Here is a 20,436-nt window from a genome sequence, read left to right as displayed (position 1 = left end):
ATATTATAAAGTGTACTCAACAAATATTTAAGGTCAATTTTAAAAAATATAAAAGGGGGAGTCATATCCTGGAACTCCTGCAAATCTTCCTTATCATGCTTTTTACTTTAAAAAATTTCTTTTGAATGCTGATGTACAGGAGATGCCAAACCTTTCTCCTGCAAACTTCTACCCTCTTTTATTTGATCCAGCTAATAACACTGCTTTTTTTCCAAATAGCTCCAGATATATGGAAAAAGATATAGGCAGATGAGGACCCTCATACCCCTCAGTGAGATCTTCTGAGCATGGCTTTTAAGGTCTATAATGACCAAGAGGCAGACAAAGCCCAAAAGAGATCAAGTAAAATACCAGTTCTTGGCATACACCCTTAAAGGCTCCAACGCCCCAAAGGGGCCTCATAGGACTCCATCTGGGCCCTGCTTCAATAGTGGAAAGGAAGATCATTGAGCTAAAGCCTACCAGACTTCTCGGCCCCCACCAGGGACATACCTTTGCTGTGGGGTAAAAGGGACACTGAAAGGTAAGCTGCCCCCTCACTTCTCTAAGGGAGGCTTCAGTCTCTTCCAGCCCTGCTCCAGCCACCTGTGACCTAACCTTGTCCAGCCTGCTGGGATTTGCCACTGAAGGCTAAAGGTGCCCAGGGCTGTTGGCCCCATCTCATGTCACTGTGGACAAGCCTAGGGCAGTGGTCAGCAAACTCAGTCAACAGAGACAAATATCAACAGTACAATGATTGAAATTTCTTTTGAGAACCAAATTTTTTAAACTTAAACTATATAGGTAGGTACATTCCTTATCAAGGTAGTGCCCACATGTGGTATTTTGTGGAAGAGCCACACTCAAGGGGCCAAAGAGCCGCATGTGGCTTGCGAGCTGCAGTTTGCCAACCAGGGGCCTAGGGGATTTCTTCCAAGTAGCAGGTAAACTGATCTCATTTCTTATGGACACAAGGGCCATTTACTATGTCTTGTCTGAATATTCAGGGTTTTACTCATCCCTCGAAGATCTCTGTTGGGGGTGTTGATAGTCCTATTTTCTGCTGCTTTGTTTGTCTCCTTTATTCCTCTTGCCTCAATGCCCCATGCCTATTTTAGGCTGGGATCTGCTAATTTTGACAGATTTACCTCTGCTACCCAGCATAGTGTATCCCAAGGTTCTCCTCACCACCTCCATGGCTGCAAAACTCCAGGAAAGGGCCCCCCTCTCTCCAGGCTGAGGAGAACAGGGGCTCCATCTCCATACATGCCTGCAGATGGCTTTTCCAGTCTACCTGAATCATTACTAGCCAGAAGCAGCAGTCATTGGGACTTGGATGCTAGCTGCAAAGTGTAGAAATATGACAATAATTCCAGTGCCATGAGGACTTTCCCTGGATATGTTGCTGGACTCTTGGACTTTTCCTGGACTCCTGGACTTTTCCTAGATGTATTTCCTGGACTCCTGCTCCTTGTGACAGCTCTCAATGAGACTGAGTGGGGTTGGGCTGCATCTTCAGGGATGTGGAATGGTGATGGTGCCAACATGGACTTGGTGAAATTACATGAACATATTAAGGACATTTAAAACAGCAAAGACTATTATAGATCCTGCTGTATTGGCTAAAACTTTGCTTGATAATCTAAAAGACTTTAATCCCTTTAATGTATTAGAATACTTGTTTGGATATCTGTTAGCATTGGCTATACTAATTTTGTGTTTATTCTGGAATTTTTCAGTCTGCCTCCAAATTAGAATCTGGGAAACTAAGAAATCAGATGAGTGCAAATCTCAGCACACAAATTAAAAATAAAAAAGAAAAGGAGAATATGTGGTAGACTGCAAGTAGCAAAAAGCCTTTGTAAATTCAAAGGTTAGCAAAAGGCTAAGTTCTCCCTCCCCCACCTCCATATTGGCTATGAAGCTGAGTATTTGCACTCACTTCACTTGCTTGCTTAAGTTGCTGGAAGCAATTTACATGCCCTTCCTCTCACACTTTGTTCGTTCAAATGTTGGTTGATTTCGCTTATGCATGGTGGGGGGATTCCTGTTTATGCCTTAAGAGAATTCCTGTTTTTGCCTCAGATGTATGACTTTGTATCAAAGACTTCCTTATTTGCATATGGCTATATAATAAAGCAAACTGGGGGCTACTGGCACTTGGATATTGCCATCAGCATTGAAGAGGTCCCCCGATCCTATCCTCTTTTCTCAATGAGTCTATTTTCTTAATTCCGCACAGTTCTCCCTCAGGACCCAGAATTATTAGCCGCGCTGGACCATGGCAGTGCTGACAGGTGAGGGGAAGTCCCAGAATTAGAAGGAAGAGTAGTTAATGCAAGGCTCACCTGCCAGAACCAACGCCTGGCCTGGGGCAGGGACAGGCTAGTGGGAAGGTCACCAGGAGCTACCAAGGAGCACAGAAGGGGGATGTGCGCTCAAGGAGCTCCCAACATGTGCCAGCGATCCCTGACTCAGGAGCCAACAGAATCTGACAAGTGAAAAGTGGCTTTACCTAACTTAACAGGCTCCAGCCAATTTCCCATGTGGCTAAGAAAGTAGGAATGGTGGCAGCCAGGTCAAAAGCTCACTACTAGCCCCTGTTCACCATAACCTAGCTGGAGCCCCGAGGTAACAGACACAGTAAGCACTCCTCAGAGGGGTGAACTGCAGATACAAAGGGACTGCTAGATGCTACCATTCTAGGCACTTTTCGGTTTTGGTGAGGAGGGGGTCTCCTGTTTTAGAGGAAGGTGGCCATGTCACACCTCCTGTCCTCTATAAGATGTTCCCATACATTGGGGGATGGGAGGACAGCACTGATGGTAGCTGCAGAGGCTCTGAATGAAGGATGGGGTGTGTGCACAGTGCAGTATCCTGCCCTAACATGACTGAAGTCCCCATAGGTAATGCAAAGAAACTGTCCTACTCCAAGAGGTAGGGCCTTCTATATGAGCTCAAAGAGACAAAAGAAACACAACATGTGGAAGGAGACAATGTCAATGTCAGAGCTCTGAAGGGAGAGCTAATGTTCCTAGACCTATTCAAGTGGTCTGGACAACCGACACTGAAACAGACTCCAAACCCAGGAGCTGAGTATGAGTGACGGGGTGGAGCCCACAATGACTCCAGATCAATGCTTCTGAAACCACCATCAAAAAGCCTGCAGGAAAAGGTGAGAACTGCAGCTTCATCCCCCCCATCTAGGGAGGGGATACCTCCCATGACCACACTGAACACCCGCACCACTCTGCTGTTGAACCTGCCTATCAACCAAGCCCTCCAAGAGATGACTGTGTCCAAAGACAGACCACAAACAACAGTGTGAATTGTTTCCACTCTCCAGGACTCATGAAGTGGGACTGCTGGCCTAATCCATAGTTGTAGAAGCTGAGGCTGGTGGCATGGTAGCAACTTTCTCTGAAGTCAGTTGGTCCTGTCTTTCCCTTGATTTACAGTCAGTAGAAGACACAGATCACAGATTGTGCAGAGTCTGAGTAATCACCATCCCAGACAGAAACAGCCCATTTCTGGTTCCCTGAGAACTGAAGTACCCCAGTATCATTCATTCCAGTGTGCTTTTGGCCACCACATTGTTTCTTTCTAGGGTTTTATGTAAATGGAATCAGATGGTCTATATTCCTGCATCTGGCCTCTCTGCTCTTTGAGATTCATTTATCTCGTGTGCACATCTGTCTTTCTCTTTTTGCTCCTAAAGAGAATTCTGTGGCAGAGATGTGTCACTATTACCCATTCTCCTCTCAGACATGTGCTTGCATTCTTTTGAATAAACAGACACAAAGGGGGGCCTCAGGGTCTCAGGGTGGGTGCACGGCCACTTCTCCAAGAAACCTCCAACTGCTTTTCCACAGTGGTTGCCTGTTTGCACCAGCACTGGTGGTGAGTGAGAGTTCTCTTTGCTCCCCTCTCAGCATTTGGGATCTCCTTGAGGCTTTGGTCACCTTTCCCTAAATAGACATAATGCTACACCACATTGGTTTGTGCATACACCTCCTTGTGCAATCTGTTCAAGCTTTTCACCACTCCCTGTTTAGCTCGTGGTTCATCTTTTTATTGATTTGTAGGAGTTCTTGGGTCTGCTAATCTTTACTTATTCCCCCAGAGAGATGAGCAGAAATCACTGGATTCATTTAAGTACCAGTGAGGCATCAAACCCGGATGGCGGAAGAATGGGTAGTGAGAACATGAGGTGAAACTTCCAGAAGCCAACCACAGAGTCAAAAATCAATCAAAACCGACAGTCTGGAGAGAAGCCAATGCTTAAGAACACTAGATATTTTTCTTTTCAAATAATGAATTGCACCAATCAAGGGAAGTCAGTGTGCATTAAGTATATTTTTAAATTCCTGTCCAACTGACAGCCATATGTGAGGAATAAAGCATGCAGTAGGAGATGGGGGAAGAGAATACTTGCATATACCCCATCTATGGCAAGGGCTTTCTTGGCAGGTTATTGCAGCAGGACTCAGAGCTTTGATTTTTTTTTAATGCAGTTACTGATTTTCTTATTTTTTTTTAGCTGACCCTGGAAAGTGCTATCTCACTTATCCTCCACTGCCAATTTGCATGCTCCCCTTCTCTCCACCAGGGCATGGCTCTGTGTGAGTACAGAACCTTCTGGGGCCACAACAGGGTCCTGGGGATGCCAAGCCTGACATCCCCAGGTGAGGCAAAGGTGCCTCCACTCCAGGCTTGGGCAGTCTTTTGGGTCTAGTTCCCCCTGTCCAACCCGCCGCCATAAATCAAGGCCGGGAACAGAAAATTCACTCAGGACAAGAAGATTATGTTTCTGTCAGAAAATCTAAGTCCTAGCGGCTTCATCTTGAGTCCACAATGTCTGTCCTCTACGTCACCACTGTCAACATTTTCGTGACAGTAAATTACAAGGCAGTGGGGATGATGGATAGGCCAGATGGCAAAGTAGTAAGGAGTGAAGGGAGCACCAGCCCCCCACGCCAGTCCCAGGTAAAGCCCAGAATTTGGTTTCTTGTGCAAGCTCACATAGAATAAATAAGGAAGCCAATGGCAGATTACAGAAACACACACTTTTAATTATTGATAATCTTGCTATTGATCTGCTTTTTCTTCTAGAGGTAAATACCATTACAGATATTTATAAGTAGAATGTGGGAGTCACTCCTGTGAAGGCCGCCAGGAACTTGGATCAGAGATCCATATCGAACCCTGATGGGGGCATCCATCGGAGCCGGGAGACAAAATCCCTCACCCTGCTGGCCATAGGAAGTAAAGGGAGCACCACCAGCCAATTCCTGTACCCCTGTCCAGGAAGTACTTTGGAGAATGTTTTTGACAAACCACAGGAGAGCAAGTACTTCTCACTTCCATGAGCAATGCTGTGATCTATCCATGAGGTTCCTGGCAACAGGGCGTTCTGACCAGACAGAAAACAAAAGAGAAGAACCTGAATTTATCAAAACAAAGTATTCTGCAACCTGATGAACAAGCGGTGGCTGGGAATAACTTCCTGGTTGTGGCCCCAACAGAAATAACGAATCCCCAGTCCAAGCACTAATGCTGCCGACAGTTTGATTGAAATATCAGAAGCAATTTCCAAACCCTGGCCGTTTGACTCAGTGGTAGAGCATCAGCCTGGCATGTGGATGTCCTGGGTTCAATTTCTGGCCAGGACATACAGAAGAAGTGCCCATCTGCTTCTCCACCCATCCTCCGTCTCCTTTCTATCTCTCTTTCCCCCTCCTGCAGCCAAAGCTCTATTGGAGCAAAGTTGGCCTGGGCACTGAGGATAGCTCTATAGCCTCTGCCTCAGGCACTAGAATGGCTCCAATTACAATGGAGCCAATGCCCCAGATAGAGCATCGCCCCCTAGTGGGCTTTCTGGGTGGATCCCAGTCAAGTGAATGTGGGAGTCTATCTCTCTGCTTCCCTACTTCTCCCTTTGGGGAGGGGGGGGAAGCAGCAATTTCCAACTTGTTGACACTCAGGCAAAAGTGAGGCACAAGGGTCTGATCGCAGAACTTGCCACCATACCTGACAAATCGTTCTTCTGGGGAAACCTTCAGAAGCCCAGGTTCCCACAGTGTCCTTCTCCCAGTCTGCTGAGGCCTATCTGGAAGGTTCCCAGCATAACTTCTCTTGCCCGGACCAATGGGGGACACAAGCCTAGACTTTCCTGCCCAGGGGGCATGCCCTTGGAGAAGGAATCACCTGGAGTGCACAACTGCTGAGCCTGACCCCAGGGCAGAGCTACCCTCAGGCCCAGAAGCCCTTGAGCCCCACTGGAGACTTCAAGTGCTCACTCCCTACCTCTTACATTCCACAGGACAGTGGGTTCCCTGCCAACCAGGTTCCCTGGCTTCAGGCCTATTCATCACAGCCCTTCACCCCTGGAGCAGTAAAGTAAGTTTAGTCTCCCCTCTGAGGGAGACTCAGTAGTTCATTTCTAAACAGATATTCACTCTCTCAAGGTAGTCTGTCCTGGACTGTGGCTGGGGCTGGAGATCAAGGGCAAAGGGGGCAATGGAACCCAGCCCCCACTAGGGAGGAGAAGGGCCTGCCCCAGGTCTTGGGGTCTTCCACAGCTTCCTGGAAAGTCTGTAGGAGCTGCCCCTCCACTCTTCAACCCCAACCCTGCAGGACCCTGCAGAGAGACAACCCACTAGCCACACTTTGCCAAGATTTAGGCTTAAGTTGGGGTTAGGGTTGGGTTTGGGTTTGGGTTTGGGAGGGGGCAGAAGGCAAAGTCAAGGTCTCACTTGATTCTCCCCTCTTCCATCCTCGCCTCTACCAGGAAATTGGAGGCTGACTGCTCAGCTAATATGGCCCTTCCTGGCTTGCCCTTGTTCTAGAACCTTCTTAAGGATTAAAAAAACAGTTTCCTGGGATGTCTGTGGTAACCTGAGCCTGAGGCTTGAGAAGCCCCTCCTGGAGCAGCCCCTACATACCCGGCTGAATGGGATCCCATACTTCTTGAGGATGATGGGCGAGATGAGGGTCATCTTGTGCCGCAGGAAGGCGTCGCATCCCTGGGAGCTCCCAGGGAAAAACCCTAGAGTGAAAAAGATGGTTATCAGTCTAAGGGCTGGGACAGGGCCTGGGGAAGAAGCTGGGGCTGGAGCTGGGGCAGGGGCTGGGGCAGGGGCTGGGGCTGGGGCAGGGCCTGGGGCAGGGGCTGGGGTTGGAGCTGGGGCAGGGGCTAGGGCAGGGGCAGGGGCTGGGGCTGGGGCAGGGCCTGGGGCAGGGGCTGGAGTTGGAGCTGGAGCTGGGGCAGGGGCTGGGGTTGGAGCTGGAGCTGGGGCAGGGGCTGGGGCAGGGGCTGGGGTTGGAGCTGGGGCAGGGGCAGGGGCAGGGGCTGGGGCTGGGGCTGGGGCTGGGGCTGGGGCAGGGCCTGGGGCAGGGTCTGGGGCTGGGGCAGGGGTAGGGTCTGGGGCTGGGGCTGGGGCTGGGGCAGGACAGCTCTTTCCTCCTATCAGAGCACAGAGCAAGGTGCCTGCAACTCCAAGGAAACCAAACACATGGACCACATCACACAGCCATGTGCTCTGCTGGTGACAGAAATGGTGACATTCCCTAGCCTTTGTTTAGTGAACCTGAAACAGAGGACAAGCCAGGGCTGTCTGTGACAGGGCACATGTCCACGGCATACATTCACAGTCAAAGATGGGAAATGGCATGGCTGCACAGACTTCCCCTCTAACTCACTCCAAAAGACCAACTGTCTTGAATCCATGTGGTCACTGAATCATGTGACAGCATAGCCCACTAGATAGGATACAGAAGCTGATGTTCTAGAACAGGGGTCGGGAACCTATGGCTCATGAGCCAGATGTGGCTCTTTTGATGGCTGCATCTGGCTCGCAGACAAATCTTTAATTAAAAAAATAATAACGTTGGCCCTGGACGGTTGGCTCAGTGGTAGAGCGTCAGCCTGGCGTGCAGGAGTCCCGGTTCAATTCCCAACCAGGGCACACAGGAGAAGTGCCCATCTGCTTCTCCACCCCTCCCCCTCTCCTTCCTCTCTGTCTCTCTCTTCCCCTCCCGCAGCTGAGGCTTAACTGGAGCAAAAGATGGCCCAGGGTGCTGAGGATGGCTCTGTGGCCTCTGCCTCAGGCGCTAGAATGGCTCTGGTCGCAACAGAGCGCTGCCCCAGATGCACAGAGCATCGCCCCCTGGCGGGCATGCCGAGTGGATCCTGGTCGGGCGTATGCAGGAGTCTGTCTGACTGCCTCCCCGTTTCCAGCTTCAGAAAAATACAATAATAATAATAATAATAATAATAATGTTAAAAATATAAAACATTCTCATGTATTATTGGGTAATGCATAAAGTACACGGGTCGTTGTATGGCTCTCACGGAATTACATTTTAAAATATGTGGCGTTCATGGCTCTCTCAGCCAAAAAGGTTCCCGACTCCTGTTCTAGAACCAGACAAGCCATAATCAGTGAGGACTGATGCTCCCCCAACATACATATCACAACTGAGTCTGCAACAAAGAGGGGGCATCTGCTCTTGGCTCTTTGCAGGCATGGTTCCCATGGCCACCGGGCAGGAGAGGAGACAGAGGCTTGGCCCATCCATCGATCTACCCAAGGCCCTGCTTAAGACCTGTCCCTAGACCTCTAGGGAAATAGCAGTTAACAGCCCTATGCTGGTTGAGTCTACAGCTCAGGGCCCTAAGCCTGTTACATGCTTTCTGTTCAAGGCTAACATGTAGCTAACTTAAGGTAATATTGGTAAAAATATGGAACTCAGACTATCAGCTCTACCTACTCAGAAACCATGTTTAACTAGCATAGTTTCCAAACCACTTGCTGGCTGAACTTCAAATCAATGATACCTGCATCCTGTGGTTAAAGAAAAGCAAGTTCTGAAATTCCATGTGAAGGTTCTGAAATTCTACTAGAAGGCAGCTGAGCTGCTCATTGCAAACCATCACTGAGAGGTTGCAAAGAAGAGCTACCATAATTCAGTGAAGATAAGGTGCGGGATGTGCCCCTGAACATCCACTGCCCTTCAGGACTGACCCTGTGGCATGGCTGGCCCGAGGACCATTCTAGAAGCTGACCTAGACCTCAATGCACACTCTTGATGTGTCACTGGTTAAAGAGGGCACATTCACATGTGTGTGTGCACACACGTGTGTGCAAGCACACAGCCCCACAAACATGCTGACCGTGGGGAGGAGGGGCTTTACTGTTTTCCGGGCTGGCAGATGGTGCCTGGCTACAAGGACACAATGGCAAGATTATGGAAAGTGCAAAAGATTACTGAATTCCTGCAACTTTCCTCCGCAGTAAAAGCATTTCAATTAGAGTTATGGCTACCTGCCGCCTGGCCCGCTGGCTTCTCTGCAGTTCCTCTTTTTAATGCACAGCTTAAGTGGCTCTCATTAAAGCTCTAATAAAGGCACACATTTTAAGTGATTAGTACCAATAATGCACCAACACATTAATGCTCTGTGGGCTCCACAACTCTCCTAGGGAGCCCATTTGGAGTGCAGCTATTCATTTTCCATATTAATTACAAACTTATTCCACCCATCTCAACAATGGTGTTGGAGATGACTGTCCCCCAAAAAGTTTGAAAGGGACACCAAAAAGGGCAGGCTTCCCGTGTCCTGGAACCTCCCTGACCTTCCTCCGAGGAGGGGAGAGCAGGCCTGAGCAAGGGACCATGGAGGAAGGCCTTGCCATGGTTTCCCAACCCTCCTCCAGTGCTGCAGCCCACTTTCTCCAATTCTAGCAGCTGTTCTACCCTGCTAAGGAGTTACTTAATGAGTCCCTATTTTTTAAGAAGCAATGAATGACAGGTGGCCTCCTGTAGATATCAGCACTTGCTCACTCCTTCTCTTCTAGCCCCAGCCACTAAGCCTCCTACTAGCCGTGCAGGTCCCTGGGCATCAGCAACCACAGGCAGCAGGGCCCTGGCTGCACACAGCTGAGTTCCCAGGAGAGCTGTCAAGGAACCATCCGGGGTAGGTGGGTGGCCACACAGCATATCCGGGTTCTCTAGCGTATCTGGGATCACCCCAAACTTTTCTGGTAGCAAAGGCATATTGAGCGACAAAAGTCTGAATGTGGCAACTACTGGACTTTAGAGAAGTTGTCAGCAAAGGTCAGGCGATGCCAGCCATGTAATCACAAGAGTGTGTCTCCATGAGTGCCTTGAAATGTTTTCTTCTGCGGCTCTGTAGGTGTGGGAGACTGAACAGTGGCCATCCTAGATGTCCCTGTCTTAATTCCTAGAACCTGTGATTATGCTCCCTTTCCTGGCAAGAAAGACTATGCAGATGGGATTAAATTAAAGCCCCTGAGATGGGGATGATCGTGGATTACCAGCCAGATCCAGTGTCATCACAGGGCCCCCATAAGAGTTAAGTTGGAGAGTCAGAGTTAGAGATGGAAGAGGTTGCTCTGCTGGCTGTGACAATGGAGAAATCCCACCAGCCAGGGATGTGGTATCTCTAAAAGCTGAAAAAAGCTGGAAACGATTCTCCCCTGGAGACTCCAGAAGGACCAGCCTTGCCCACACCTGGGTTTTAGCTCCATATGATTTATTTTGGACTTCTGACCTCCAGAACTGTAAGAAAATAAATCTGTGTTTCTTTTTTAAATTGTCTATTTTAAAATATATATAATGGAAAAACATTCTTAATTTGGCCTTTATTTTAGAGCATAATAAGTGAAATAGACCTTGACTAGGGCTATCTGTAACTGTGGCATATCAACTGTGAGAGCGTGCTCCAGAAAGCAGTCCTCAGCCCTTCCCAAGCGGACAAGGTTCAGGTTTCCAACAGAAATGTTAAATAACATCACCACTTTCCACCTGGGAAGCTAGGGACACCTGCTTGCTTGCCCTTCCTCCATTCTCAGGACCTGTGTCACTGGCATGCAGTATTTGCTGAGCAGGTGCATACCTCTAAGTACAGCTAGGACAGGAGACCCCTATTTTTCCAGAAAGATGCACTATTCCCATCTCCAAAGTCAAAATGCCGATGGGAAGGGGAACAGAGTGTGATGGATCTTATTTTGGTGAGAAATGAGGAAGGGCCAGAGGACTGCAGTGAGGGAACCTGCACCAACACTGAGCGATGACTTCCAGAAGGTTCTGTGGCTCTTTCAGAATGATCAGGATACCCTGTACTTTGGAGCAGCTCCCAAACAATCACCTTGCCCCCACCAGGTGCCTTTGAGGGATAAGCCAGATCTTGAGGTGATAGGAGAGGGCCAGACCACTGGGACAGAAAGCAGGGTGCCAATGACGGGGAACAACAGAAGATGACCTGCCCAGTCCCTGCATCAGGGTTGTCAGGGGCCTCAGCACCACCTAGCCAGACGTCTGACAGGTCTCTACAAATCTGTCACCCTGAGGTCCTGCCTTGACCTTGAAGGGTCAGTGCCCCATCTCTAGACACAGCCTGGGACCCACTCTGACAAATCTGTTGACCCCATGAGGCCCCAGCGAGGGTCTGAATACAAGTGGTAAGACAGTGGCCTTTGGAAGGGACATTTGATGAAGGAACCCAGGCAAATCAGAACCCCGCATAAAAGGGTAGGTCCTTGCAGTCACCATGCAGCTCTGAGGCCCAGATGAGGTAGCTCCGAACTGATTTGTCACTTTCAAGATTAAACAAAGACAACTTAGAAAATGGTGAGACACAGTGCCAAGCATCGGGAGAGAGACAGAATGTGGCTACATTCCCTGGCCCTCAGAAGCCTGAGGTCATGTCCAAGAACTCCATGCTACAAAACCAGAAAACATGTGGGTTTAGAGCAACGGTATTCTGTGCAGAATCCATGAAGTGACAACCCCCCTAGCGGAGGAACCATGGATCTGATCATGAGGGTGCAAGGAAATTGTAAAATAAGACAATGATATTTTGTAGCTCCCCAAAATTGAAACACAAACACAAAGCAAAACCTTGGAGAGATAGGGCCCTAAGCCTGTTACATGCTTTCTGCCCCACCTCACCCTGCCCAGGCCCCAGTCCCAGCCCTCGGCCACAGACACCTACCAATTGCCAGCCGCTCCAGGCGCTTGCCATGCTCCGGTGGGATGGCGTACCTACAAGAAGGAAGGCATGTCAGAAGCGAGCTCATGTGGTCTTTGAGTCCCCAGGGAGCCTCGGGGAGACAAACAAAGCATGTACAGAGCAGAAGTGACTGCAGCTGTGGTCAGCACTGTGAGGTGAGTGAGCAGCTGTCAGGGGCGGGACTGACACAGAAGGGGCTGGTGAGGTGGGAGGGCAAGGACCAGGGACACGGCAGGTTGTGACGGCACACCCAAATGCCAGGAGTAAAGACAGTCCCAGTTAAGCATGCTAAATTTCGATAAGGTTAAAAAGCAAAAAAATAAAATAAAAGCACTGGACTGGAGCTGTAGGGGTGAGAACTTTAGCCACATCGTGTCACCAGCCTGTCCTCTCAGTCCTAGGAGCCAAAGGGGAAAGAAGCTTCAGGAAGGAGAAATTTTTCATCTGCCACCCATTTCATTAGTTTTATTTTTATACCTTTTACATTTGAAAGATTACAAGGCTCTATCATAAATTAAAAAAAAAAAGATGTCAGGTGGAAGTTTGCAAACAAATGAAGCGAGAGTGACATCCTGCTGATGCCCTGTGAGGAAGCTGGTGGAACGAGAGGTCTGGGATGATGGGGGGATGCTGAGAAGCCCTACCCAACTGACATGCCACCCCCAGGCCACCTCAGGGTACTTGGTAAAATGAAAAACTCAATTTTCAAACAAAAGCAGGTAGAACTGGAGCACAAGTCCTTAAAGACACAAAGTGCTGAGGACATCAAAGTTCCATATAAGAGAAACTCCAGGAAAGTGGGTCTCAAGCAGGGTGATCCTGTCCCCACTAGGGGACACCGGGCCATGCCCCCATGGTTGTCATGACTGGGGATGCTCCTGGCATCAAGTGAATAGGCGTCAGGGATGCTACTCAACCCCCACAGTGCACAGGACAGCCCCTCACAAAAAATGATCAAGCCCTAAATGTCCATAGTGCTGAGGGGGATAGACCCTGTTCCAGAATCAAGAAGGCCATTATCTCACATTCTGGAATGAGTCAAATGTGAGGATGTATCATCAAGCCACTCCCTCCTCCCTCCTCCATGGTGCAGGCAAAGGATGGGTACCCACACAGAACACGGAAGATCAGCCAGATGCCATAGCTGGTTAAGTCCATTCCAACTGAGGGGTTTATTATTCCTTTTTAAAAAATAAAAGAAGGCGGGATAGGAGATAAGTTGAGCATCGTGTTGTCTCTAACAGGATAAAAATAAAAATAGTTTCTGGGCATGCTCTGGGGCCCTTGAGAAGATAGCTGTAGCACCTTCAATTCTACTGTTATCAGAGAATTTCCCATCGTCTGGACAAAGATGAGGTTACTCTTTTTTTTTAAATGACCTTTTATTACCCAAAAGACAATATAAATTAACCCCAATACAAAGCACCTTTGTGGGATTACCATCCCCCCAAACAGGGAAATGAAACATTCTGTCCCTTCTGTGAAGACTCCAGAGGACCAGAAGAACTAAGTCATGGCACCAAAGCCGTGATGATTAATGCAATATCCCCAATCTACAGTGCTGTTTCCACTTAATTACCGCCTGTAACTGGGAGTTGTAAAGATAAGATTAATTGAATCTGGTGGATGTTAAAAGTTTAATATATTGGAACGTGGCTCCTCTGTTATCGTAAAGTACAGACTGTGAGACACTGGGCTGAGCATTCAGGAGAGCAGCCCCTGGAGAGATTAGAAAGGACTTGAGGATGGGAAGCCAGAGCCTCAGGGACTCCTAGGCTCCAATGTCCCAGAGCAAGTAGTGACTCCCACAGCTTGGAACAACCCAGTGACATCCTTAGTGGTGCCAAGAAGCCCTATCGTCAATGACACACCATGCCAGCCCAAGCCCCAGGGACACGACAAGATGAAAACCTGTTTTCAGGGAAAGGCAGGCACAATTAGAATGCGGTTCCTTAACAATACAGAGCACTGAAGATAAGCCAGGAAAAGTTGGAGGGGGGACAATAAAGATTCTGTCTCTATAGCAATTAGACTCCATCTGAGTCCTTCCAATGACTGTGACAAACTCCAAAACTGTGGGCCACAGGTTCCCGCTGGGCCCTCTCCCACCAAGGATGACACTTTGGGTACCCCGAGGTGAGTCTGATGACATGGGGGCCCTGGAGAGCCAGCTACAGAGCTGGCCTCCCAACAGGGATTGTCATTTGTCACTGGAGAGAAGTCTCCAGGATCCTGTAGGGCCCTCAGAAACTTTTGGGGTCCCAACCAGGGTCCCCAAAGAGCTTGGTGCATGGTACTCTTGTCCCATCCAGAGTCATGCCACCAGATCAAGGCATCCCTCTCATGCTTGACTCTGGAATAAAATAAAAAGGTAAGGAGGAGAAGCAGTACTACGGTTGAGAGAGTTTGTTCACTAACCCTCAAGGCAGAGAGCATTTGTCTGGACATTAGTGAACAGATTCTCAGGGCCATAGAAGAGCCAGTATATTGGTCATCAACATGGGGGCAGTTTGTCTCACTCCTTGGGAGATCTATCCCCATCACAAAGTCACACATACCTCAGAGCCAAAACCAATTAGTGTTGCCAGCCTGTAACCCCAGGTGTCCTCTCTTTATATGTGACAGCTCTGGTCACCTGGGCAACAGAGGGTTCTTGTGTGGTTTCCCTGAACAGATGGCCATGGGGTGCTCTGATCTGGCCTGTTCTGGGTGCTCAGTCTCAGGACTGGGCTAGGGCAAAGTCCCCTGGCCTCTCTCCCCCTCCAGCTCAGCCAACCCCAGTGCTGCTTAGAACCTCCCCTGGCTCCCCCAGCCTGCTCTCCACCAGCACAAGCCTTCTTCTCCAGCATGGTTGGTATCCCCTTACCACTTGCTACATATCAGCCACCATGCCTCCTCCAGGGCTGTCCATGTCCCACCCCACAGAGCCTCAGTCAACATGTTTCCCCCCTCTCAAGACACAACAGCATCTGGTGGGCCCTTGTGAGCAGTCAACTCACTCCAGGCCAGTGGTAGGGTGTGGTGAGTTGTAGCCCAGCACACACGTCATGGTGGAACAATCTGGAGATGTGGGGAGACAGGAACAGAGAAGAGTGGGAGGGAGAACAGAGCAGGGGACTTCAGAGGTAGAGGCAGAAATGGGGGAGGCTGCAAGAGGAACAGGCCACCTATGCAAGGTCACCCAAGTTCCTCCAGCCACAGCCCCTGGCCTCGCCTGTGGAAGTCTGGCTCTAAATCAGTGGTAAAGGGCAGTCACAATAGGCAACTCCCAGTTCAGCACCACTTGAGAAACAGAACAAGTTCTGGCCCTGAGTTTAGCCAGGCTGGAGTGACCCCTCTGGAACTTTCTCCAGAACTATCCCCCATCAACCAGTGTCTTTATATCCATAATTAAAAGCCCACTCTAATTTCTCTCTGCTTTGGAAGATTTTTTACACAAAAGTACTTCTGTACCACAGAAAATTCGGTTTGCATCTTTTGGCTGCATGGTTGAAACGGTATCCTGGCAACCAGTTCAGGTGACCCTGCAGGGTCTGTTGCAGGACTTGGCAGGCTCCATAACTCAGGTTTAATGTCATGGAATTGCCGAAAAGGCTGAGAGAGATAAATCTGGGCATCATTTGCCAGATGCCCTGTCGGAAAGTCAATGTCTGCAAACATTAGAGGCTTTCGTAAGAAAATAACATGTTTTTAGACTAGGTCTAAGGCTCACGGGACACAATGGGAAACAGGAGCCCAGACACCAGCCTCCCCATGGGGACCTAAGACAGGTGAAAAGCCACATGATGGTTAAGAAACAAGGTCTTGGCCGGTTAGCTCAGTGGTAGAGCATTGGCCCAGCGTGTGGATATCCCGGGTTCGATTCTTGGTCAGGGCACACAGGAGAAACTTCCATCTGCTTCTCCACCCCTCCCCCTCTTGCCTCTCTTTCTCTTTCTATCTCTCTCCTCTTCCTATAGCCATGGCTCAATTGGAGTGATTTGGCCCCAGGCGCTAAGGATGGCCCCATGGCATCGCCTCAGGCGCTAAGAAGAGCTTGGTTGCTGAGCAATGGAGCAATGCCTCGGATAAGCAGAGCATCGCCCCCTAGTGGGATTGCCGGATGGATCCCAGTTGGGGCGCATGGGGGAGTCTGTCTCTCTGCCTCCCCTCCTCTCACTGAATAAAAAAAAAAAAAGAGCCCTGGCCGGTTGGCTCAGCAGTAGAGCGTCGGCCTGGCGTGCAGGGGACCCGGGTTCGATTCCCGGCCAGGGCACATAGGAGAAGCGCCCATTTGCTTCTCCACCCCCCCCCTTCCTCTCTGTCTCTCTCTTCCCCTCCCGCAGCCAAGGCTCCATTGGAGCAAGGATGGCCCGGGCGCTGGGGATGGCTCCTTGGCCAATGCCCCAGGCGCTAGAGTGGCTCTGGTCGCGGCAGAGTGACGCCCTGAGGGGCAGAGCATCGCCCCCTGGTGGGCAGAGCGTCACCCCTGGTGGGCATGCCGGGTAGATCCCGGTGGGGTGCATGCGGGAGTCTGTCTGACTGTCTCTCCCCGTTTCCAGCTTCAGAAAAATACAAAAAAAAAAAAAAGAAAAGAAAAAGAAACAATCACAGTCTGGCAGTTTCATAGTTCAAATGATGGACCGACCAACAAACCAACCCACTAGAAGGAGGGAGGGAGGGAGGGAGGGAGGGAGGGAGGGAGGAAATATGCTTCAGGTAGTAGGACAATAAACTGCGAGACCCAGGTCCAGCTGCCGCCCTGAGGAGCAAGCCTAGGAAGATGGGTAGCCCCAATCACCTATGCCTCTCCAGGTTTGTTTTTTTTATACTTCAAGGTATTTTGAATAGTGAATGCACCCCTCTCCAATCACACCACTTCAAAAATGGCAAAGCTGAAACCCGAAAAGCCACCCACAGAGCAAGAGCAGAGGCCTGGGCTCCCAGCCTGATACTTGTTTGAGAGTCTGAACTGTTTAATGAGGTTCAAGAACATAATGGAGAGACTGAACACTGGAGAGGAGCATCATTCAGCCCAATGTTCCTGTTTTAATACTGAGGCTAGAGAGTGGAACATCTCACCCAGCCCTGCTGAGACCAGGCCTTAGTCCAGGCTGACAATTAGGGGACACCTCAAGATCCTGCACCTCAGAGGGCTTCTGTCTACGCCAAGTCATGACAGACTCCCTGGGACTAATTAAGAAGCTCCAGGGTTTGTGACACCAGGTGCTGGGTGAGCGGAGGTCTCGCCTAGGTGGCCAGAAGGAAACATATCCTGTGGTCAGGGCTGCTCACCTCAGCCAGGGGACAGGCTATCTCCATTTTACCAACACAGCCAGGGCAGTCTCCTGACCACCAAGGAGGATGCTATTAATAGTGTCATTTTCTCAGTGTTTGTTTATTCCCCTGGAATGGCCTGATGGATGTGAATAATTATCAGACTATAAAAGCTAGCAAATGTGCTACTTTCTATCACTTCTAAATCATCAAACAAATAAAGTGTGAAACAGCATTTTTGAATATAATTTTCCCCTCTAATGGCTTAGAATTATTATCAAGAACAATGAAAATAAATAAGCAAATGCCTTGTGAGTTAAAAATTAAATGAGTATGTCAGGAAGAGGAACACAGAGCATTTTGGAGAACTGGGACCTGCTCAGGGGCCATTAGTGATGAAGACGTGTGACAGGGCTTTTTGAGCCTTGCAGGCACCCAACTGGCCTCTCAGTGTGGATACCTACCATTCCCTGTATTCACTAGGAGCGGGTGCCTGGGGCCACTTCACTGGATAGATGACGTGATACCCCAGGGGAGGGCTACACTGGAGTATGGGCACCATGGTACCTGTGCACCCAGCTGACCCCCAGTAATCCCAGGATCCTGTGTGTCACTGCCCTAGGACAGCCACATAAGACCCCAGAAAGCAAGGCGGGTGGGAGCTGGCCTCTGCCCCTCCTTTCCCAGGCAATGCCAGAGGGGCTGCTGCCTGTCAGACCAGAAAGAAAATCTGCGGTCACAGGGCAAATCCTCAGGACAAGGAATGTGAAACTCCAGTGGAAGTACTCTCTCCCACCCAGTGCCAGGTCTGGCCACCAGCCTCTCATTTCCTTACACCTGCCAGCCACTCTGGACTACAGGGTATCACAGGTGAACTGGTTCCCTTGTGAAGAGGGCAGCACTGTCATCGTAATGAGGTCACATTCCCAGCACTTTGTCCTGCCTGCTGCAAGGATAATGAGGCTTGATGGGGGCCAGGCTATCAAATCAGGGCACTAAATCTCCAACTACCCTTCCTCACGAGGCCCCCAGTCTCTGCTGGGACCCTGCCTAGGACTGTCTTGCTCAGAATCAGGAGTTAGACACTATAACGGTGACTCTCTTTTTCTCTCCAAGACTCTTTCAACTCTGCCAGTGACAACAGCACCTGGAATTTCTTCATTGCTGAGGTTGACAGGTTCCACTGACATGAGGCTCCCTGTAATTAGGCACCAGTGATAAAAAGGCTCATCTCCCTGTCCTCCCTCTCTGCTGAGAAACTCATGCCAAGAGCAGGGGTCCAGTCAGTAGTCCTTTGGAAACGTCAGTTCAGCCTGACTCATGTCGGAGGGTAAGAAAGTTAATTTCACAGTGTCTGCACAGGGCCTGGGCAGACAGGCCCATTGTCGTTTAACATGCTATAATTATGGAAACAGAAACAAGAAGGCAGAGTCCACTGGAAGTGCCAAGACCACGTGTCAACTTGGAGGCCACCTGGCATGAGCAATCCACCTGCACAAGCCCAGGAAGCCAAGAGAGCTCCAAATGCCAGCAGCCCTGCCAGGGTCCTGTGTGCCAAGCAGACATTAAAACCATTATGACTGCAGTCTTCAAAGACAAAGCCCCTATGCAGCCACAACCTGTGATCTCGCTCACTATGAGTCAGTAGAATGATTCTAGTACACTGTCCCAAAGCTGGACGAGCCCAGCAGAGTGACCAAGTCACAGAACAGGCTTCCCTGTGAGCAGCTGAGGTGCCATCTCTGAGCGGTTAGAAGCTGAGCCGGGCCGGGATGGGCTCGCTACTCCATCTGTCTGGACTGTGGAGTAGAAGCACCCAGGACACAATCACAGGCAATCATCCCTGATGTGATGGTCACCGAGACCAACAACGTCAGTTAATCTACTAAAATGTCCAAACACTTCAAATGACTTCTATGTATGACATTTTATGTGTGGTATTTAAGTTGTACTTTAATCAAGCTATTAAAAATATCCCAGCCCTGAGGACACAGGAGAAGTGAGCCATCATCCCCATTCCAGGTGCTGGGCTCAGTGTCACAAGTGCACTTGGCTCTTCAGCATTTTCTGAGCCTTGGACAAAGGCATCCACCAAGTTAATATGAACCCCATCAGATGAACCAGAAACCCTGGAAAGACAAGGTCACAGATGCTGGAACTGGCACCAGGCCCTGGAGGTTTACTGAAAGTCCTGGTAAAAGCCTTCACACTAAGGGCCAGTGCCCACTTATATTACCAGGCAGATGGGAGCATCAGATGTTAGTGAACTTATTTTATGAATCTGGCATGTTTTTTAATGGATGATAAGTGGGAAATCCTGTCACCAACACAGGAATAGAACACATAGAAAAATGAAAGGCTAGTCTCACATAGCTGCCAAAGTCCTGAAGAAAACACCAGCAAATTTTATAAATGTATTAGAAGAATGAGGTTTTAATCCAAGGGTTGCAAATAAAAATCTATATAAATTCCAAACTATTCAGTATAAAAATTCTTAGCCAACTAGGACTAGGAGGGACCTCCTCATAGTTACATTTCATGGTGAAGCAGAAAGCATTCTGGAAAGCTGGAAACAAGGCAAGCTGCTCACCATCACAGCCACTCAGCAGCCTGTACTGAAGACACCAGCCAATGTAATGTCAAGAAAAAGATAAAAAGTGAGTAACAATTAGAAGAAAAGAGAAGCTTTTTATTTTTTTCTCTGTTTTTAAATTCACTTTTAGAGAGAGAGAGAGAAGGGGGTTGAAGCAGGAAGCATCAACTCCTATATGTGCCTTGACCAGGCAAGCCCAAGGTTTTGAACCAACGACCTCAGCATTGCAGGTCGAAGCTTAATCCACTGCGCCACCACAGGTCAAGTGAAACTTTTTATCTTTAAAGTAGTATAATCTGCCCTGGCCGGTTGGCTCAGCGGTAGAGCGTCGGCCTAGCGTGCGGAGGACCCGGGTTCGATTCCCGGCCAGGGCACACAGGAGAAGCGCCCATTTGCTTCTCCACCCCTCCGCCGCGCTTTCCTCTCTGTCTCTCTCTTCCCCTCCCGCAGCCAAGGCTCCATTGGAGCAAAGATGGCCCGGGCGCTGGGGATGGCTCTGTGGCCTCTGCCCCAGGCGCTAGAGTGGCTCTGGTCGCAATATGGCGACGCCCAGGATGGGCAGAGCATCGCCCCC

The 20,436-nt window shown here is 49.5% G+C and overlaps 1 protein-coding gene across 7 annotated transcripts in view; it reads right to left on the bottom strand.

Moving 5' to 3' along the window:
* KDM4B (lysine demethylase 4B) overlaps nucleotides 1-20,436 on the bottom strand; it is a 169,365-nt gene that overhangs the window by 65,704 nt on the left and 83,225 nt on the right. For 5 of the 7 annotated variants that reach the window (XM_066344809.1, XM_066344812.1, XM_066344813.1 and 2 more), the window contains exons 7-8: nucleotides 11,996-12,045; nucleotides 6,924-7,027 (exon numbers count right to left, since the gene is read on the bottom strand). In XM_066344809.1, coding sequence (XP_066200906.1) covers nucleotides 6,924-7,027; nucleotides 11,996-12,045 — 154 coding nt within the window. Of the gene's footprint in view, nucleotides 1-5,056; nucleotides 5,393-6,009; nucleotides 6,089-6,923; nucleotides 7,028-11,995; nucleotides 12,046-20,436 lie in introns of those variants that run through there. The other 2 variants (XM_066344816.1, XM_066344815.1) reach the window with 2 other exon arrangements.

Source organism: Saccopteryx leptura, chromosome 1 (genome assembly GCF_036850995.1).
Source record: "Saccopteryx leptura isolate mSacLep1 chromosome 1, mSacLep1_pri_phased_curated, whole genome shotgun sequence".
Lineage (NCBI taxonomy): Eukaryota > Metazoa > Chordata > Mammalia > Chiroptera > Emballonuridae > Saccopteryx > Saccopteryx leptura.
This window is presented reverse-complemented; position numbering and strand designations above follow the sequence as displayed.